Genomic DNA, 21,454 nt, shown 5'->3' on the forward strand with positions numbered 1-21,454 from the left:
TTATATGTAGTGATGACGGGTGGTGCTATATGTAGTGATGATGGATGGTGCTATATGTAGTGATGATGGATGGTGTTATATGTAGAGGAAGAAACGGGTAGTTGACTATCATAATATAAATGGATAATTATATCCAAGTTCTACGCACACTTTTTTTTCTAATTCTCAATCATGATAAGTAAACTCACCTTGCTGATGTGTGATTCCAAGTCCTGGGAGTATTAATTCATGTAGTACAATGACTCCATCCCTACCAGGGCTATTCTCATATAAGTGTACCTACCTCTGCTACTCTACATTTCAACCCAAGAATTTTCCGCCCTTTCGTATGGCATGTAGAAAATAAAACACATACAGTAACAATGACAGTTCAGACAGATTTTGAAGTAAGCTCATCTGTAGGGTAATAAAACTAGCATTGTACATTCTTTCCGAATTTCATATTCCATAAAATTTCTCACATCTTTAATTATAAATCATAATCAAGGTCAAATCTCTTCTCCTGAATACATAACAATAACCTGAGGTAAGTACAGCTTCAATTAAACTGAAGCTTATACTGCAGTTAGCTGAAGTAACATAAGAAGCACAAGTTAGGTACTCTGCAACTGAAACGATTGCTTTTCACTCACAGCAATCTTGCCCAAGCAGTAATCACTAAACCTTTGGCTGAGGTGCTCTCATAAGCAACACCCATTAAACAGCATATTTTTAAGAGCATCACACATCACAATATAGGTTATTTTTGTTTATTAACGGCAGTTCGGCAGTTGATAAGGCAGGAACTGTATCTTTGGGGTTAAAAATTTTCACCCCCTGAGTTTGTATACAAGAGACTTAATCAAGTCTCTCATGCGATTGGCTTCTTGTCTGTCAACATAGCAGGTTCCTAGAGCAGTTCCCTGAACAGCTTGCGCAGCTGTTTGATGAGCATAAGTCATAACGAAGGCCCCACAGTCATAACTGTTGTCTTGCTGTGTACAATGAGCATCTATTAGGGATGCTGGTATATCCCTATTCAGATAAGTGTTAATTCTTTGTACAAGGCAGCGAGCGTCTCGATAATTAGCACCCCTCTGGGAATCATAGTGATACCACTTGTTGTCAAACCTGCTATATACAAGGAGACTCCAATGACTTCCACCAGATGCAATAACTGATGAGTTGTCATTCACAGGTAGGAATATATAGTCCTTGAATCGTGCATCTAGAGGATCAAGAAATATAGGCAATTCATTGGCATCTCCCATCTTAATCAGCTGAGTTACTTCTGGACTAATAAATAATAGTCGGGATCTGCCCAAGAAAATGTCATGTTGTAGATGTTCAAACCAAAAAGAAATAAGCGAGTCATTAAGCCAGTTGCGTCCCTCCAAAAGTCTTAGATCTGATTCATGAATCAGACAGTCATGATAGCTGAGAATTACCCGGTCCCCCATATTTGCAGTAAAATACTTAATCCAGAAACAACCAAATGCTGCTTAAAACTGCTCTTTTGTTTTGTTTTTATTCTACCCTGGTTGAATTTTTTTATTCCTATAAACCTTGTGTTGTTCTCTCCTCACACTTTCTGTATCTGCCCATGACCATTCAATAAATTAGTTGCCAGAGCAGCTGGTGTTGGAGCACCAGACTGAGAGACTGTAGACTGAGAGACTGGGGTTTGTGAACCTTGTTGATTAATGCCTGTTTCTAAAAGTTTCATACGTTTGCGGGAGTAGTGCTGCCAGTGTAGTACAGTCTGGTCATCAATGAATTTACAGCATTGGCCATTGACAATTTCCTTTCTAAAGTTTTCGTGCTGCAGTAGATCCAGAAAGTAAAGGCACATAGGATACCTGAAAATAAAAAATAAACAATCATCAATGTTCTTTAGATTATTAATACAGTACAGGTATACAAATGCTGGCAAAAACAAATAATAGAAACAACCCTATCACTCAGTTCCCTAGTCACATGAAATTGCGATGGTGCCACATCAGCAAGGAAGGTTTGGGAGGGGGGCAATATTACCGGTACTGTATTCTCAAAGGTCTCAAGATACATGCACACAAAGACATTGTACTGGCCAGGGGCAGATCCAGGAATATCAAAAGGAGGGGGTCCAATAAGTTGTGGGTGGGGGAACATGGCAGGTCCACCCAGCTGGGGGCTTGGGGAGGGGGGCCCCTGTTAGCCCCCCCACCCATAAGTTTTTTTTTTAATTCTGACCAATATCACGGGCATTTTGAAGCCATGTGCACTTGATATTAGGAAATATTCCGAAGTCATTATTAAATATCTTTTACTATACAAAAATGCCTGAGTACAATACTGCATTCAAGAAAAAGTATTGGAATTTTCTGGTGAAAAGGGGCATTTGGACCCCCAGGGACCCCCCCTCCCCCATCCGCCCTTGCTGGCCATTCTGTATCCCTTCTCCGCAGTTGTAGAAAGGAATAATTAAATCCTTAGATACCTTAATTACTAATCTATAGTGTACTGTATACTAAATGGCCTTCCAACTGGGTGGCCAAAAGGGAAAAAGGGTCTAGTACAGTACAGTGGGGTATGCTATAACGAATCTAATTGGTTCTAGAACCTCATTCGTTGTAGCATTCGTTCATTATAGGATTAATCCGTCCCAGGGCCCCAAATACAACCACTTAACACTGAAAATTTACTGTGGAAAATGTAAAAAATACGGTACTTTATCTTTCCTAAGTGTTGTTCAGCATGCAGGTACCCCTAAGCATTGGCACATCACTATCACTTCCACTGGGAGTCTTGGCTTTAAGGTCCTCAAACAATTGTTTGGCCTTCTCACAAATTATAGCTTCACTAATGCTATCACCTGCCATTTCTTTCTCCTTTATCCAAACTAAGAGTAAATTTTCCATCTCTTCAATCACATTACACCTTGCTGTGCTAAGTCTAAAGATTCCCTTAGCCATTTGCACAGTTTTTAACTCCTCTTTATTCTTCAAAATCGTACATATAGTCTATTCAACCATCCCATATTCATCACTAAGTTTCGCAAGGCTTGTTCCATTCTCCCGTTTCTTTATGATTTCTTTCTTAGTTTCAAGGGTTATTAGCTTTCTCACTCGCTTTGGAATATTCATTGTTACAATTGTATACTTGTATAACAAAATAGTTATACAAATAACACGAATTTCCACATCAAAAGACGAAATTTCAATAATAAAAGTGGTGCACTGGCTACACAATGAGACAAAGATGGCGCCTGACGCTCTTGTTGTGAGCCGCTGTACAACAATATTCATGCGCCAGACGAAATAGTCCCGTATTCATCCGCGTTCGTTGTAGGAATTGCGTTCGTTATAGCATTCACAATTTTATAGGTAAAACCGTTCGTTATAGGAATATTCGTAGTTGGATCCGTTCGTTATAGCATACCCCACTGTATACTGTCACTTATCCCACCTCCACATAAATGAAAACTTCTGACAACCAGCATTTATCCAATCACAATATTTTAAAATTTATTATGCTAAGATCATGTTTTCATTAAGATGATGTGACCCTCTGCAGTTATAGAAGTATGCTTATGAAGTACAATAATACAGCATTTTCTTGATTTAACTAACTAATTTGAGCAATCCCTTTCGATAACCCATAAGCACTGGGTTAGGGTGCTCCTGGCAGTACCCCCCCCACCACCCCCACCCCTGCGGGGATAAATGGTGAAAAAAATCAACTTAAAAAAATAAAAAAATAATGGCGGAAAAATAGGCGGACAACCTCGATCGTCACCCGGGGCACGCTAGTCGAACGTTCTGGAACGTCACCCGGGGCCTAAGGGTTAAACCCAAATTTCCAGTAAATCCAGCTTTCTGTTATTTTTCGCTTAATTTAGTGAATTAGTTAACTAAATTGAGCCTGATTGTTAAATTCTGTGCCAAATATGGGGTTTGTTTACATCCGTTCAGTCTGCGTTCTGCCGCCACCTCGTGTGTTGTTCACTGCTACCTCTCGGTCTACATCTCAGTCAACTAACTGTGCATAGACATTATGCCAAAAGTCTCTCAGAAGTCACAGAAAGGAAGTGGTGTGGGGGAGAAAGTCAAAAGAGTGTGATTATCAATTGGAAAAAGTTTGGAAATAATAGAAAAAATTGAAAAAACATCGAACCCCCTAGTTTAAGGTAAGCCATGAATAATGTTTGTGTCTACGTAGGTGTGAGCGTATTAATGGAATTAATCTTGATTTAGCGAATTAGTTCACTAAATCCAGCAAATAATAACGGAAAAATTCCTTCCTCTAAATCGAGTTCATTATATCGGATTCTATTAAATTTCCATTGAGAGTATACCGTAACTCCGGTTGCCGGAACTCTGCAATACCCGGAATTGGCTCTGAATTTTTCCAGAAAAATTCAGAGTCAATTCCGGGTCTGTGAACAAGTAACCAAGGTTGAAAATCAAGTACATTCTAGGCCTGGGAATAAATTTTCAAGGAGTTTCAAGAGATTGCATCATGCTCCAACCCATCTGAACGAGTCAGGTGCATGGGTGGCCCAGCTACTTTGATCACTTAGTTCATATTCTCCTGTCCTGCTGTTTTTGTGTACAATTTGTCTTGTCCAATGCTGTACATTATTGAACAAGAACAAAATCAGTCATGAAAACAGTTTTAAGAACATAAAAATTTATTACAGTTACGTATACAATACTAAACATTCAGTAAGTGGGAAACACAGGCTTTCATTTTCATTCAAGACATCTTCAGGTCATGAAACCCAATACAGAATTCACCTACCACAACAATGGGTGACCTGACATGGCATCAGGTCAGGCCAGTAACATGACCTAATAATCCCCTGCCCAACCTCCATCACAAGTGTAGACATGATAACAGTTACATATTACCGGTGTATTCATATTACATTCAGCTGAGTGGAGTGTGACTGCCTACTCTAAGTTCAAGATGGCAGTATCTGCTGATAAGTAAGGAACAGCAGGCCCTTCAAATTCGAAGGGATTAGGTTCTCAAAATAGCTGCGAATAAGATTTGCTGACCAGGGCGGGGGGGGTTACATTTTTACTTATGTGCAAAGAAATGTATATTCCCATTACAAGTAAACCTTACAACAATTATTTCTTTAACCTGTATTGTTTACATGTATGTATGTATGTGTGTATGTATGTATGTGTGTATGTATGTGTGTGTGTGTGTGTGTGTGCGCGCGTGTGTAGACACTACTACTACAGTGGGGTATGCTATAACGAACGGATCCTACTACGAATATTCCTATAACGAACGGTTTTACCTATAAAATTGAGAATGCTATAATGAACGAAACTCCTACAACGAACATTATAAAAAAAAAATTTTTTTTTTTTTTTTTTTTTACTAATTTATTGTTTTTTTATTACAGGTTGTACCTCTCTAGTCCGGCATTCTGTGGTCCGGAACGATTTTAGTTTGTCCAATAGGTAGATAGGCAGCTTTTTTTTTTTCCCTTATCTGAATTATTATTATTATTACAGGAGTATTAAATTTTTGCCCCTCAGGCCCCAATGTGGGTCAGTGACCTATGCCCGGGTGGGCTAATCCCCTTAAAAAAAAAAAACGCCGCGGGAAATTAAGGTTTGTTTACATCCGGCAGTTCGGCTGCTCTCTCTCTCTCTGCTTGTCTATACAGAGTACAACATTTAACCCTTCAATATATATGAGCAGTAAATAAGTGTTGCTTTCATATTCTTATGTAGAGTAATGACGATATATTTTCACATGTGCGCACTTACATACGAGCAGTCTCACTTTTTTTTTACCATTAATGGTTAGCTACTTATATTGTTCCATTTATTAACATTAAATAACATTACAGGTACTTCAAGCAACCATATTCATTTTTTACATTAATTTTACTACAGCTAAACTCAGGGTCTTATTTTCTTCAGTTTTATATGTAGAACCAATCAGTCACTGGTTTCGTAAGCTTTAACATAAACAATGCCGGCAGCGGTCTCGTCTCCTCTAATATTCCACGTATTATTAATAAATTGTATTGTTAATTTTGCACACACGTACATTAATTCAATAAAAACAAATTCAGAAACATTAATTAAAATATATATGAACAGTAAATAAGTGTTGCTTTCATATTCTTATGTAAAGTAATGATGATATGTTTTCACGTGTGCGCATGCGCACTTACATATGAGATCTCTCTTTTTTCTTTACCATTATCGTTAGCTACTTCTATTGTTCCATTTATTAACATTAAATAACATTACTTAAAACAACCATATTAATTTTACTACAGCTACAACCAAGGTCTTATTTTCTTCAGTTTTATATGTAGAACCAGTCAGTCACTGGTTTTGTAATCAACGAAAACAATGCTGTGTCATTTCCTCGTGTTTTAATTTTCTACGTATTATTAATGAATTGTATTGCTCATTTTGCACATTAATTCAATAAAAAAGACATTCAGTAATAAACAATAATGAATCTTTTGTACATAAGAGAAATGACGCTGTTTACACGATTATGCACGTCGTCTGCACGTTCGCGGGCCGTTCAAACCCGTCGAAATTCAAGTTTCCGCCGTCAAAATTTTTATTTATTTATTTTTTTGTGTGTTCCAATAAAATACGGTAAGAATTAAAAACTCGCAAAATTTGAGAAGCTACTATACGACATTTAACCCTTCAATATGTCTTCAAAGAGACCATGACGCAGAGAAAGTGGTGCTAGTGCTTCCAGGCATAAGCACAAGTCACTATCTATCCAGGAAAAGGGTGAATTTCCATGGTCCGGCACCGGTCAGGTCCCGAGGTTGCCCGACTAGAGAGGTACAACTTGCACAAGTATTAATGATATTCTTTATTTCAGGGGTTTAGATGCATATTTATGCACTTTTTAAAATTTTTACAATTTTATATTATATTTTTCAGTGTTAAGTGGTTGTATTTGGGGGCCTGGAACGGATTAATCCTATAACGAACAAGGTTCTAGAACCAATTAGATTCGTTATAGCATACCCCACTGTACTAATACTTTGCCGTCACTCGGAATCCATTGTGACGATCATCCAGCTATGATACAATGATACGAGTCATTAAGGGTGTCACCTAGGTTGGTGATTTGAGGTGACTAAAGAGGCCAATACAGGACTGACAGGGTTGCACATGTGGGGGGGGCTACATCTAGTGCAGGAGGGGCAGCGGTAGCGTCTTTCTGGCGTTAGTGCTCATCTGCCTCATTATACAGTCGGGCTAACTCGAAAGTATTGACACCTTCTTGTGTGGTGATCCTCAAAGCATTATGGTGTGGAGTACGTCTCCCAGGTGAGGGGGTCGATTTGACACATTTTCAGGTTTGTCTTAAGACTATCCTTATTAGGGGGCAGGGAAAAAACACTTTTATTTGAGTTGCAGGCTGCACTTTTCAGTCATCGTTTGTATGGCTGTAACAAACACCTGTGCAAAATTTCATGCCATTTCATGCATACTTACCCTGCCGCATCGCGAACGACTTTTTGTCAACTTTTAGTGTATACCAAAAATTAGGTGTCATTTAATGTTTTCCAGGATAATGATAAATTTTACATGGGTGACATCGATTTAATTCACATGTTATTTTACAGGTACAGTGGGGTATGCTATAACGAACGGATCCTACTACGAATATTCCTATAACGAACGGTTTTACCTATAAAATTGAGAATGCTATAACGAACGAAACTCCTACAACGAACATTTAATTTTTTTTTTTTTTTTTTTACTAATTTATTGGTTTTTTTTATTACAAGTATTAATGATACTCTTTATTTCAGGGGTTTAGATGCATATTTTTGCACTTTTTTAAAATTTTTACAATTTTATATTATATTTTTCAGTGTTAAGTGGTTGTATTTGGGGGCCTGGAACGGATTAATCCTACAACGAACGAATGCTATAACGAACAAGGTTCTAGAACCAATTAGATTCGTTATAGCATACCCCACTGTACACCGTATAGAAAATCATTACAAGTTCATATTGAAATTCTTTTTTGTGCGGAACCTTGGCATCATTTTCCTAGACAATAATCTTTGCCTAATATATCCATCTCTCGATTCGTATCCCGTCACTTCAGTGCAAGCTTCAGTCATCACTTTTATGCCTCTCTCGACCGCCTGAGTGCTGTTTGGCCACTTGGGCACCACTAATGGTGTCTCAAGAATGTCATTAACCTGTAGATTTGACAGAGAAGCAATGTAAGGAGGCTCAGTCTTGAGTTCATTCCTCCAGTTAATCATGGAATGATAGTTTTTTGCTTGCCACTTTAGTTTCGGAGTCACCACCTTTCTCATGTTGACTACAGGAGGCACATCCTCATTCCCATCTCCATCTTTACCCTCCTCATCAGTATAGTTTAACAAATTCTCGTCAACAGCAGCATCAGAATCTTCCTCCTCCTCTTCAGATCTGCCAGTGCATTCTTCCTTTTGCTGATTCTCCTCTCTAATTTTTCTTATCATTGAGACAGCTTTTTCTCTAACAGTCATGTCCTCATCTGCACACATACCAAGAAGAAGTTGATCTGTGTGGGCGAAGTATGCATTTCTCTGGACAGCCTTCTTCACTATCGTCTCCTCCTCACTATTCAGGTGTTTCATATATAGCAGGGACTGGAATACGTTCCTTGAGCCGTGTGTTACGTAAGGGTGTATCTTGATGTAAAACCACATTGGAGCACTGAACTTTATTATTGTAATGACAATTCTTTTCAACTCATGGCTGGGTCTTGATGTTGCTACATACAGCCTGAGGATTCTACTCCATAAGGTGTTCCACCTTGACACACAGGGAGGACCTGGCTCAATAGCAGCCAAGTCATCTTCAACAACACCTGTAATAACTCCTTTACAAATCCTAGACAGGTATTTCTGATCCCAGGACAGATCTTTCTCCACTTCATCATTAAACACAGGGAAATCAGGGAAACTGACTGGCTGGAAGGCGACAACTGGAAGCTCAGACAAAGACTCCTTGATCTGCTTTCCAATGGGACCACGCCAATGCTCAGGACCACTTGGTTTACCATTATAGTGATAAAAAACTGCGCGGAAAGGCAGCTCATTTCCGTGAAGCTGACATATGAAATAATGGAGCGGGTGACCAAGTAACATTTCAAGATGATGAATGACTCCATTTTCTGATCCTACATTTACATTGGTTCCATCACAACCAACACACACAATGGGCTGCTGGGTTAGATTTTTCTCCACCTGAAACTCGTGAATAGTTTTGGCAATCTGCTTTCCGTGTCCAGTCTTGGGAGTCACATGTGTGAGATATTCATTGCCAGGCTCAACTATGATGACATAATGATCTTTCACCATCATCCTCGAACTCCATTTCTCGTGGTGATCCTGCGGTGTGAACTGCTTAACGGTAACTATTTGAATAGTTTCAAGTGCGCCAACTTACCCAGGTCTCCCCTACATTACAGTACAGTAACACAACATTGAGAAATGAAATGAGAAAAGCTGATAATCAATATAGACATAGCACCATACTCATCTGCAACAAGACAACTTAAATGAAATAAGAGATATGAAAAAAAAGTTGATAAACACTGAACAGAACATTGCACCGCCACAGCGGCTGTTTGGCTAGTACTGTAGGTAAATTTAAAAACTTCAGTAGAAAATGCGGCAGACTAAACCTCGACATATTAGCTTCAAATTTGGCATGGAGTCTTAGATATGTATAAGGAACAATGCCTGAAGAGTGCAGCTTTGAGCAAAATTTCACTGCCCCCTAATCCTTATACCTTTTCAGTTGCCCGTTAGTGTTACATTTACTATTCGTTAGGTGACTGTAAAATAGCTGCTTTGGCAGTCTACTGTCGTCCATGCAGGTAACTTGGCCAGTCCAGTGTAGTTGTTCATGGATAATGGTAGCCTCAATGCTTCTACAGTTGGTGTCAGCAAGAACACTGTCATTTGTTCTTTTGCCTTCCCAGCGAACTCGGAGGATGGAACAAATAATACGTTGGTGAAAGTTTTAAAGTGCCTTGAGGTGCCTCCTGTATGTGACCCATGTCTCGCTGCCATATAGCAGAGTGGGGAGGACCACTGCTCAATAAACATGTCTTTGTAGATAATTTCAGCTCCCTACTTTTGAAGACACGGTTTCAGAGTCTGCTAAAGGCTTGAGATGCACATCTCTTCATCAATGTCCATGGTGGTGGACAGGTGGGAGTTGAGTTACCGAAAGTGGGTAACATTAGAGAGGGTAGTACTGTCTGAACCAGGGGCAAATTGAAAGAGAATCCGAGTCTTACACACTTTCGACTCAAGGCCGAAGTGTGCATACACATCAACTTATGTGTTCAGGATCTCCTGTAGGTCGCATTCAGTGTGAGTGACAAGGGTGAGGTTGTTTGCATAATGAAGCTCAGTAATGGAAGCTGCAGACACCTTTGTTCCAGCCTGGAGTCGTCTTATGTAGAAAAGATCCTTCATCCGTACACGATGTCCACCCCGGCGGCTAAATTGGCACTGGCTCGAGTAAGGAAGTGCAGCCAAGAAATTGGAAAAGAGAGTGGGTGCCAGTACACATCATTGCTTAACCCCCTGTATCGGGAAGAACTCAGACTGGGTTCCATTGTGCAGGACACTGCCATTCATGCCATCGTGGAGTTGCCTCACAATGGCGATGAATTTTGGTGGGCTGCCACCTTATGGCAACTCTACCAACTCAACTTTAATAAGAAATCACGCAGTTGACTTGAGGGTAGACTCGCATTTTTTCTAAGTTACAATTTGTTGTCGTGTTTCTTATTATGGTATTTGTGAGAGGATTTCCCCATTATTATTTATTGTATGTATTTTAATCGTAAAAATAATAATAATAATAATAATTAACAGTTTATTGAAAGAGAATGGCAGCCGGAAGGCTGAAGATATACAATTACATATTTATTAATTTTTTTTTACGGGAATTAGCCCACTCGGGTACAGGTCAAACGACCCACAATGGGGCCTGGGGGGTGAAAAAATAAGAACAGAAAGAGATTAAAAATAGAGAAGAAAAAGGTTATACTGTGTTAATCTACACCATGAAGATGCCGGAAAACCAGCTTTTTGAAGTGAGACAGATTGTATAAGTATGGAAACACAGAAGAAGGCTGAGCATTCCACAGTTTGGCTGTGTGAGGAAAGAAGGATGTACAGTGTAGTCTGGATTTACGCGGTTTTTGTTTACGCGTTTGGTCATTTACGCGGCACCTTGCCAGAATGAAATGTTTTAATTACGTGGTAAATTTCACCATTTACGCGGGATGCGGCGCGGGCAGGGTGCGCACAAGGTCGCCCAATCATCAAAACATTACCGAGTTCTTCACCCGCCACCCACCACAGCCAGCCCAAGTCAGTGATAGTGAGGATATGGACTTATATGGACTTAGAGGAGTTTGAAAAAGAGGCCCTGCAAGCCTCTGTGGTGGATAGTGATACAATTGATACAGGTGAGGGCCAATAATCTGCCCTCTGCCTCGGAACCAACCCCCTATCCGCCGTGTGCCCAGCCATCTCTTCTACTAACGTAAGTGTTAAAAAACCTAATATTATTGATAATTCTCTTAAATAATAATTGTGTGCATACCATCATAAAATTAAGAGGTTATATTTACTAGAACGTATGTATTGTGTCGGAAAAAGTGGAGTTTGGGGGTCGGCCCGGTCTCTATTTCAATTAATCCCATATGTTTTGTTATTTTGTTTAAGAGTATCTCGTTTTACGCGGACCTCCATTAGTTCAATTGACTGCGTAAATGCAGACTATACTGTACTATAATGGGTTATTCTCGTGTGACCAACATCCACAGAGAAACAGTGGGCATTGCGGGCAAGTCGTGTGTTACGAGCCCATGGCCTTCCGGCGGTACACAGGATGCCAAATTCACCGAAAATTGCCCATTAAAGTACTTGTAAAGGAGAGTTAATAAGACGAAATGACTGGGGAATGGGTCATTTGATTCACAAATAACATAAGTTACACAAATATGATATATAATAACTAAGTGGGGAGCAGTGTTACGAGTGTTCTGGGTATGAAATACAGTACGTTGGTTTGGATGGTGTGTGGTTGGCTCCAGCAGTTTTGCTCATAACTCACCCACACTGACTGAGCCATCATTTACATATTAAATTTGTTTTATTACATTGTGTGTTTATTGTATTATGTTTGTATATAGGTTAGAGAGTGGAACTATGTCAGTAGGGAAATTTATATAAAATTGAGGTCTTGGCCAATCAGGATATGATCCGTCAGTATTTGGCAGTAGAGATGTGACGTCGGTGACCGGCTGGTACACCTTAGTCAGTCTCAGCACAGCTGTCTTAAGTTGAGTAGTATACCCTCTCTCTGAGATTTGTTATTGCTTCATCTTGATTTTGTGTGATCTTGTTGGACCTTCAGTCCTTACTCGGCCACTTCAAAACATCTTATCTTATTATAATTGTTATTTATTTTATTTTATGTACATATGTGGTGGTAATAAGTTAATAAATGTTCATACTTTTATAGACTTGTTTAGGTTTTGACCTGTTAACTTGACCTTTGTTGGGAGAACTTGGGATTAATACCACAAATAATACCGATTTATTTAAAAGACTTCAGTAATTTGTGTTTATGTAACGATCTACCGTAGGGTCGTAACGGAAGGATATACTACAGGGCATTTCAACATAGTGACATTGCAAAAAGGTAAATACATACATTGGTTGATTACAAATTGTTAATAATTATAATGGGAGAGAGAGAGAGAGAGAGAGAGAGAGAGAGAGAGAGAGAGAGAGAGAGAGAGAGAGAGAGAGAGAGAGAGAGAGAGAGAGAGAGAGAGAGAGAGAGAGAGAGAGAGAGAGAGAGAGAGAGAGAGAGAGAGAGAGAGAGAGAGAGAGAGAGAGAGAGAGAGAGAGAGAGAGAGAGAGAGAGAGAGAGAGAGAGAGAGAGAGAGAGAGAGAGAGAGAGAGAGAGAGAGAGAGAGAGAGAGAGAGAGAGAGAGAGAGAGAGAGAGAGAGAGAGAGAGAGAGAGAGAGAGAGAGAGAGAGAGAGAGAGAGAGAGAGAGAGAGAGAGAGAGAGAGAGAGAGAGAGAGAGAGAGAGAGAGAGAGAGAGAGAGAGAGAGAGAGAGAGAGAGAGAGAGAGAGAGAGAGAGAGAGAGAGAGAGAGAGAGAGAGAGAGAGAGAGAGAGAGAGAGAGAGAGAGAGAGAGAGAGAGAGAGAGAGAGAGAGAGAGAGAGAGAGAGAGAGAGAGAGAGAGAGAGAGAGAGAGAGAGAGAGTAGAGAGAGAGAGAGAGAGAGAGAGAGAGAGAGAGAGAGAGAGAGAGAGAGAGAGAGAGAGAGAGAGAGAGAGAGAGAGAGAGAGAGAGAGAGAGAGAGAGAGAGAGAGAGAGAGAGAGAGAGAGAGAGAGAGAGAGAGAGAGAGAGAGAGAGAGAGAGAGAGAGAGAGAGAGAGAGAGAGAGAGAGAGAGAGAGAGAGAGAGAGAGAGAGAGAGAGAGAGAGAGAGAGAGAGAGAGAGAGAGAGAGAGAGAGAGAGAGAGAGAGAGAGAGAGAGAGAGAGAGAGGAGAGAGAGAGAGAGAGAGAGAGAGAGAGAGAGAGTGTGTGTGTGTGTGTGTGTGGGGGGGCAGGCTAGACCAGCAGTGAATCTCAGAGTAGTAGTGGGCCCCAGAGGGATGGCGCATAGGCCCACTGGCACCTACTAACCATTGCCCCACTGACTTGCGGATTAACCTCGATAGGTATAGATAGGTATAATGCTACGGGAGTGAACCCTGAACGAGAAATCTACGATGGAGCCCAGCATCAGGCAGACATGCTTACAGAGCTCCAACAAGACCCCCAAAGGCGGTATAGGTGGAAGAGGTGACCACCATGGAAATCCAACTACTACCCCGGCAAATGAAGGCAATGCATGATGGACAGGCTACTGTATTAGCCCGTGTCTCATGGCAATAACAATTATATAAACTTGGGTTAATACATTTAGTTTATATAATACAATCACCCTACTGTAATCTTCCATAAGCTGTGAGATGCCTTGTGCTGTTCACGTGAGGGGAAATTCCTTAGTAGGCTGACCTTGAGATTGAGGGAAAACCTGGCATCTCCTCCTCAGACACCTCCCTTCACAGGCACCAGTCCTCAGGACCTCAGCTCACACTTGACTTTCACGAGAATCGGACAGGTGAATTAACTCAGCCCTGCTGAGCCCTGTCTTCAAGTAACACTCACAGCTCACAGTGTTAATTACAGAGCTCATACTAATAGCCTGTGACTTTTCAGTTTATCAATAAATGGAGAAAAGACCATTTTGGGTTTGCAACTTAACCCCTTAACTTATTTATATATAAGCCTAGTTAATAGGGAGCTCTACCCAAAGCTTACATACTACTAAAGCGAAACCCAACGAACTGAGTTATCGACAGTCCACTGCAACTCTCTCTCTCCTGGATCAGGAAAAGGGAGAGCCAAGATGTGTGGTTGCAGCCTGCGCTCCTGCCTCACCACATAAATCAACTCACACGCAGCCATCATCCAGTTCATCATACCTGTCATCATCATCAAAACCCCTATACCCCTAAAAGTCCTATGACGACGGACGAGTGGCGACGGAGACAGACAGAGATGACTGCCAGGAGGCTCTAGTCACAACTCTGCACATGGGCATCACAGATAAAATGGTTGTTTATGCACTGGGATCTAGGCAGCAGTGCAATCCGGTCCTGTCTGTGCAACTGAGCAGCCCTTTCGAGGAGCAACTCTCCTCACCCCACATGGGGAGGGGGCGAGAAAAGGTGCCCTGAACACAGCCTGCCTAAAAAAACAACCTGACTGGGCAACCGCACCCGGTAAGGTCATCATTATGTGGTCGAAAACACAATCAAAATCACAGAACCAAACAAAAACAAACTGTACAACCACTTATGGTTGCTGCATGGAATGCCAGGCCCCTTCTGGATACTGGCATAAATGAGCCATTAGCGAGTCCCAGCTCCCAAACGAGGGTCAACTCACAAAACAGGGGTCTGGTTATAACTTCTTCTGGAAGTGTAAGCCTGCTGCAGAGAGAAACCACATTTATGGAATTCGCTTTGCCATCCGCCAACGCATCTTACACAAGCTAACTGAAATGCCTATTGGGATCAACGAGCTTCTCATGACGCTCCAAGTCCCACTGAATCACTCACATCATGTCTTCTTCATCAGTGCATACGCCCCCAACACTGGATACAGAGGATGACATCAAAGAGGCCTTTTAGCCGACCTCGACAGAGTGCTAACCTCTATCCCCAGAGAAGATAAGGTTGTGCTCCTTGGTGACTTCAATGTCAGAGGTGGCAAAGATGCTGACATTTAGCAGGGAACCAAAGGGAGAAATGGACTAGGCAAGTGTAATCCCAATGGCCTACTCCTCCTCACCAAACATGCAGCGCACAACCTCACTATCCCAATACTGTACCATGTTTAGGCAGGCCGACAATATCAAGGGTTCGTGGCAACACCCACGATCCAAACACTGGCATCTCATTGACTACATCATTGTCAGAGAAAGAGATTGCCGAGATGTCCTCATCACCTGTGTCATGCATGGCTTCGACCACTGTGACACTGATCATCGGCTCTTCAGAGCTAAGCTCTTACTTCACGTCATCCCAAAACGGCAAAGGCAGCAAGCCTCTAAAAGAGGTTTTAACACTAAAGCGTTTGGAGGATCCAGCGGTAACACACGATTTCACAGAGCAGCTCGAGCATGGGCTGATGAACAATCCGACAACGAACAACCCAAATCCCAGTGCCAAATGGGATATTCTCAAAACTGTCATGACAAAAACCTACAGAGACCCACGGCCACATCGAAAGAATACACCAGGACTGGTTTGATGAAATGATCCCGGCAATCAATGTACTCATCAATGATAAACTTGCTGCTTTAACCGACTGGCAGAACAACCCTCAGTCTTGGACCAAAGCTGCAACCTTCAGCAAGAAGAAAGCTGTGGCCCAGCAGTAACTTCACAATCTAAAGAACAACTGGTTTAAAAATGAAGCCTGTGAAACACAAACGTTTGCTGATCAGCACAAGATGCGTGAATTTTTCAATTCCACCAAAACATTTTACAGTAGGCTCTCGCCAATAATGTTTAATAGGTGCCTGAAAAACGCAGTTATTAGCGAAAACGTTATTTGTGTGACATTAAAATACATGTAAAAAGGGTTTATTGGTGCCGCCGCCCCAAGAATTTCACCCAATTTTTCCCCTTAGAAGCCCTCCTAGCACTTTTTGTTCACTGAAATAAAAAGAATTGTTATTCAATCATCAAAATAGAGAGTTTGAGTATTATAACACTTAGCTTGGGGGAGTTTTTGAGGTGCTTGGTGTGATGATTGTTCCATATCTGAGGGACGCTAAGACTTGCACTGTCTTTCATTCTACAAGCTAACCATTTCAAAAGAAAATGCTCTGTTATCACTAACAACCTGTTTCAATCACTTTTATCATTCATAGCTCGCCTCGCATTTCCATCACTACCGAAATATTTCATAATATTTCGCACTGTAGACTCAGGACAGTTCAGTTTCCTAACAATATCAATGTTACGTGCACCACTTTCAATGAGCTCAACAATCTGTTCTTTATCCTTGGCCGAGTAGGCACACTTCTTGTGACTTTGTCTCTAAGCTTTGGGATCTTTTTTCTCATTCACTTTAAAAGTTCCCGGGCTTTCAAGCGGCAAATCACTCCCTCCACCACCTCCCCTAACCCCCACAGGCAAAAATGCGGAAGCAACCACTAGTTATAGAGGCTAAAATCTCACACATGGGTGCAGCGCTGTATTCCACGGAGCGTGTGTGAGAGTGAGGCGGAGCGGACAACTACTTCATCAACATGGCGGCAAACAAACGCTATCTTTGATGCGCAAGGACGCTTCCCACAAAATCTCCGTTATTCAAGAGAATCCAGACGTTATTATCGAAAATGGGTATCTGTTGTAACTTACCATTATTGTCGAAAACGTTATTGTGGAAGTCGTTATTGGCGAGAGCCTACTGTAAGGGCCAGTCACTCGTGGCGCAGCTCCCCCCCGCTCACCCAACGGTAACTCCATAATTAAAGACAATGAAGGACTCCTTCAGCACTGTTAAGAGCACTACCATTCACTGCTCAAACGAAACACTGATGTGGATGTCCTGACTACCCAGCAGATTCCTCAGCATCACGAGCGAACCGTCCTCAGCTATCCTCCATCCCTGGATGAGGTAGCTACTGCCATCAAACAGATGAAAAATAACAAAGCCTCACGGCCTGATGGAATCCCAGCCGAAGTGTATAAAGCAGGAGGACCTCTGCTTACCAGCCGTCTCCACTCTCTCCTGGAGAATATATGGGAAAAGGAGGAAATCCCCAAGTTCTTAAAGACGCCTCCTTTGTCATTATTTATAAGAGCAAGGGAGACCGGTCAGACCACAACTACCATGGGATCTTGCTGCTGGCCATAGCTGGCAAGATTTTTGCCAGAGTCCTTTTAAACAGACTTCTTCCTGAGGCAGAAAACTTACTCCCAGAATCTCAATGTGGCTTTAAACCATCACGTGGCACCACTGACATGATCTTTGTTGCCCGCCAGATACAGGAGGGATGGTGTGGGAAAAAAGCACTGAAAACTCAGGGGGGGCCGGCCCTTCAAGCCTCGATGCAAAAGGTTGGAGATTCAGCAAGAACAAGTTTGGCCCCATAGCAAGTGATCTCTGCAATGACATTGCCGCCCTTGCAAGAAAGCTAGCAGCCTCGTGCTGCTGCCACCACCTCCACACTCTGACGGCCTGCCGCCTCATTCCCCTGGATAAGAATCCAGGATGTAGGCCTATAGGGGTGGGGGAAGTGCTGAGGCGGATCATAAGAAAATGCATAATGAAGGTAGTAGAGGATGATGTCAGGGCAGCAGCAGGGAACCTGCAAGTATGTGCTGGCAACCAGGCTGGAGGGGAAGCTGTAATTCACTCCATGAGAGATACTTGAGCAGCGTGATTGTGAGGCAGTACTCCTGGTTGACGCAACCAACGCATTCAACCGCAAGGCTACACAGCACATCAAGATCAAGTGTCCAAGCTTTGCAAGGTATGTTGAAAACACCTATAGGAACCCATAAGACCTCTATATAACAAGCTTCAAGGCCCTAAGAGGAGATACCACCAAAGTCAAGTGAGGGAACAACGCAGGGGTACCCTGTTGCAATGGCAATGTACGCAATAGGCCTATTCGTGCTCCAACACACAATAAAATTTGAAACAACCGAGGTCAAGCAAGTGGCGTATGTTGACGACCTTACAGGAGCAGGAGAAGTGGAGGACATCAAAAAGTGGTGGGGCCTGATAACATCACGAGGTCCACAAATAGGGTACCACCCAAATGCCAGCAAGTCCTTCCTCATTGTGAAGCCAGAACACTATGAACGGGCAGTGCAGGTGTTTGGCGGAAGTGAGGTCAAAATAATAAAGGACGGCCAAAGACACCTAAGTGTGGTAATTGGCATGAAGGACTTCAATACCGAGAACGTAATGGGAAAGGTTAATGAGTGGGTGAAGGAAATCCAAGCTTTGTCTGATATTGCTAAAACAGAGCCACATGCAGCTTTTGCGGCATTAACCCATGGAGTCGAGCATCGCTGGAACTACCTGATGCGCACTATCCCTGATAACAGACCCCTCCTCCACCCTCTGGAAGAAGCCATCAGTGTCGCTTTTATCCCAACATTAGTGAAAAACCTTCACTTATCCCCAGCAGAAAGGTTACTCCTTGCACTACCACCGAGACTAAGTGGAATGGGATTGACTAATCCAGTGGAGCTTGCCGATACAGAACATCATAAACTTTGTCAAGCTCACGGCAGCCCTCACTGAGCACATAATAGCTCAGAATGTGTCAAGTCAGGTGGATACCAACGAATTATACAAGATTCGATGGTCCATCACAACACAGCGGCAGTACACTCAAAGTGATAAACTACAACAACTGTTGCTGCAAGTGGAGGTGGGCGCCTCGAACTGGTTAATGTTGCCGATAAGGGCAAAAGGCTTCATCCTTAATATACAAGAATTCGCAGATGCTATTGGCTCACCCTATGACATTGACCACGCCATGGTGTGCAAGAATGGAGACTCATTATACATTAGTGATGTCATAAAACTTCAAAACTGCAACCACATCTTCTAAGCAACCACAAATTATCACAACTTTTACTCAAATGTACTAAGTTAATTACTAAAATTATTAAGTCCGGTGCAAAATAATGGATGTTTATGCTCAAATTAATCGCTATCTTACAGGAAATCCAGCAATTCAAGTTATATTCTCCTAAGTAAGGTGCAAAATAATGGATGTTTATACTCAAATTAATCGCTATCTTACAGGAAATCCAGCAATTCAAGTTATATTCTCCTAAGTCAAGTCAGTGACATTTTATAAGTGAAAAACTAAGCCCCCCCCCCCCACCTTTCATAATCCTTGAGGAAGCGTTAATATCCCTTCCTGGAAGGCCACATGACGTTGATAATGATTAATAAGAACACAAGTGACAGTAAAATACTCATTTTACCTTCTAATTCAGCTGGTCATTTAAGGATATGATATTGGACGCGTGCTTGTTAAGCATTGTGAACCTCCAGGCAATCCCCAATGTATGTATGTCTAAATATACATGCATGTATGTATAGTATATACGAGTATCTATGTATGTATATATAAAATTACGTACGTACGAAAAATTAACCCTCCTGGTCAGCAAATGATATTTGCGTATTTGGCAATTTGCAGCCATTTTAACACCCAAACCACCGCGAACTTTAAGGGCATGTTGTATATAATAATGTTCTAATGTGTCCAAAACTTAAATTGTACATACAAAAGTTTTGGTCAGTGGTACAAACCACAGGATAAAGAATATGGCTAGGATGAAAGCATCACCAAAGGGTTACTGCAACTAAACAACAAAATTCCTTTCTTAAAGGAGACATCCCCATAAACTGTGCCTTGGAGAAACTGCCAATCAAAGAGATTCTATGTATTTTTAGAACAATCTATAGCTACCTATGTATATGATTTCTATGATTTAAGTTACTTACTTTAAATATTTTGCATATTCTGGTTCTTTCCAGTACTGCAGATACTTCAAGTAGTTAATAAAAGTCTGTTCCTTGAAGTACCCACGCTGAGCCAGGACTGTGGATAAAGAAACATGTGGTTTGAACATTGAATAAAATCCTAATACTGTAATTTAGAATGATGTTTAGTGAAAAATGGACAATGTGTAAATCACCCCTGCAAAAAATGGAGTAAAGAAGCATGCCAACGGTATGATATGGGTGACCTGGGACACTCTACCAGTTACACCATCTCTTGGCAGAGTTTGCCATGTTCAATGGCAAGTTATACAGTAATTTTTCACCATCCACAATAATTCTCCCATGGTTGACAAGTGCTGGTCTAATGGGAAAGACATACCTCAACACTCTTGGGGGTTTTCATGTGCAAATTTGCGTATGAACTAAAAAATTACACTAGATTAATTTTATGTTTGTGTATGAATGCTAGATACACAAGACGCACATTTGGCACCTATGTAGACTGCCTTTAAGGTTATGTGAGTTACTGCACCAGTCACCCTTTGTGGTTCAACAGCACAAGATGTAACTTTGGGCCAATTGCAAGATCAGCCGTGGTATATACCACGCTGTGCTATCCCGGCGGTCGTAATACAATGGAGTAAAAATTTTGTGATTTTTCAAGATGTGCCATGGTGGTACCCAACTGTCGTTTGTTGTTACTACCTCATCGTAGTGTAGTCAGGTGTACCAACTGGCGGAAGACTTGGGGGTTGGTATGCTTGCACCCTCAAAACAATGTCAGTGGCACGAAATGTTTACTCTTGCTACAAGACTTCCGAGCATGAAAAACTTGAATCCCAAGCTAAGGTGCACCTCGTTTTCCTATTTTCTTTGATTATAAGCCAATTCTGGGAATGAAATACGATCATTTACAGTGAATATAGGTAAATAAAGCCTGTGACAACCATTAAAAAGTAGGAATAGAGTGTAATATCTGTCCTTTCTTCTTTATCCTTATTAAATCTAACAATAAAGTAATAAGTTTGTCACAAACTTGGAGTTGGGCGAGTGTAAAAAGAGAACTATGGCCTGTTCTGTGGATGAAGTCAGTAGAATATAACAAAGGTATTATAATTTTACTATGACATTGATGAACTCACTGTTCAGATAAATTTGGATAAAATCTTGAAAAAATATCACCATAACTGTTAGTTTTCTATCAAACAGGAATTTATCTTTGTACCAAATTTTTTTACTTTCATATTATACAAGTATAAAGGCCAGTTATCTGCAAGATATGAAAACTTGAGATAATGTTTCCTACTCGTCTCCACCTGGTTATAGTA

At 41.3% G+C, this 21,454-nt stretch overlaps 2 protein-coding genes across 6 annotated transcripts in view; both read right to left on the reverse strand.

Annotated features, from left to right (window-relative positions):
• Positions 1-418: 418 nt before the first annotated feature.
• LOC121877484 (sentrin-specific protease 8-like) lies at positions 419-1,439 on the reverse strand. The gene has a single exon (XM_042383265.1). It carries the CDS (start codon positions 1,437-1,439, stop codon positions 810-812), a length of 630 nt encoding a protein of 209 aa, XP_042239199.1. The 3' UTR covers positions 419-809.
• Positions 1,440-1,561: 122 nt separating this feature from the next.
• LOC121877485 (mediator of RNA polymerase II transcription subunit 31-like) overlaps positions 1,562-21,454 on the reverse strand; it is a 71,870-nt gene continuing 51,977 nt past the window's right edge. For all 5 annotated transcript variants that reach the window (XM_042383267.1, XM_042383266.1, XM_042383269.1 and 2 more), the window contains 2 exons: positions 20,127-20,223; positions 1,562-1,838 (listed from right to left, as the gene is read on the reverse strand). In XM_042383267.1, coding sequence (XP_042239201.1) covers positions 1,562-1,838; positions 20,127-20,223 — 374 coding nt within the window. The remainder of the gene's footprint in view (positions 1,839-20,126; positions 20,224-21,454) is intronic.

The sequence above is a fragment of the Homarus americanus genome, unplaced genomic scaffold (genome assembly GCF_018991925.1).
Source record: "Homarus americanus isolate GMGI-L3 unplaced genomic scaffold, GMGI_Hamer_2.0 scaffold367, whole genome shotgun sequence".
Classification (NCBI taxonomy): Eukaryota; Metazoa; Arthropoda; class Malacostraca; order Decapoda; family Nephropidae; genus Homarus; species Homarus americanus.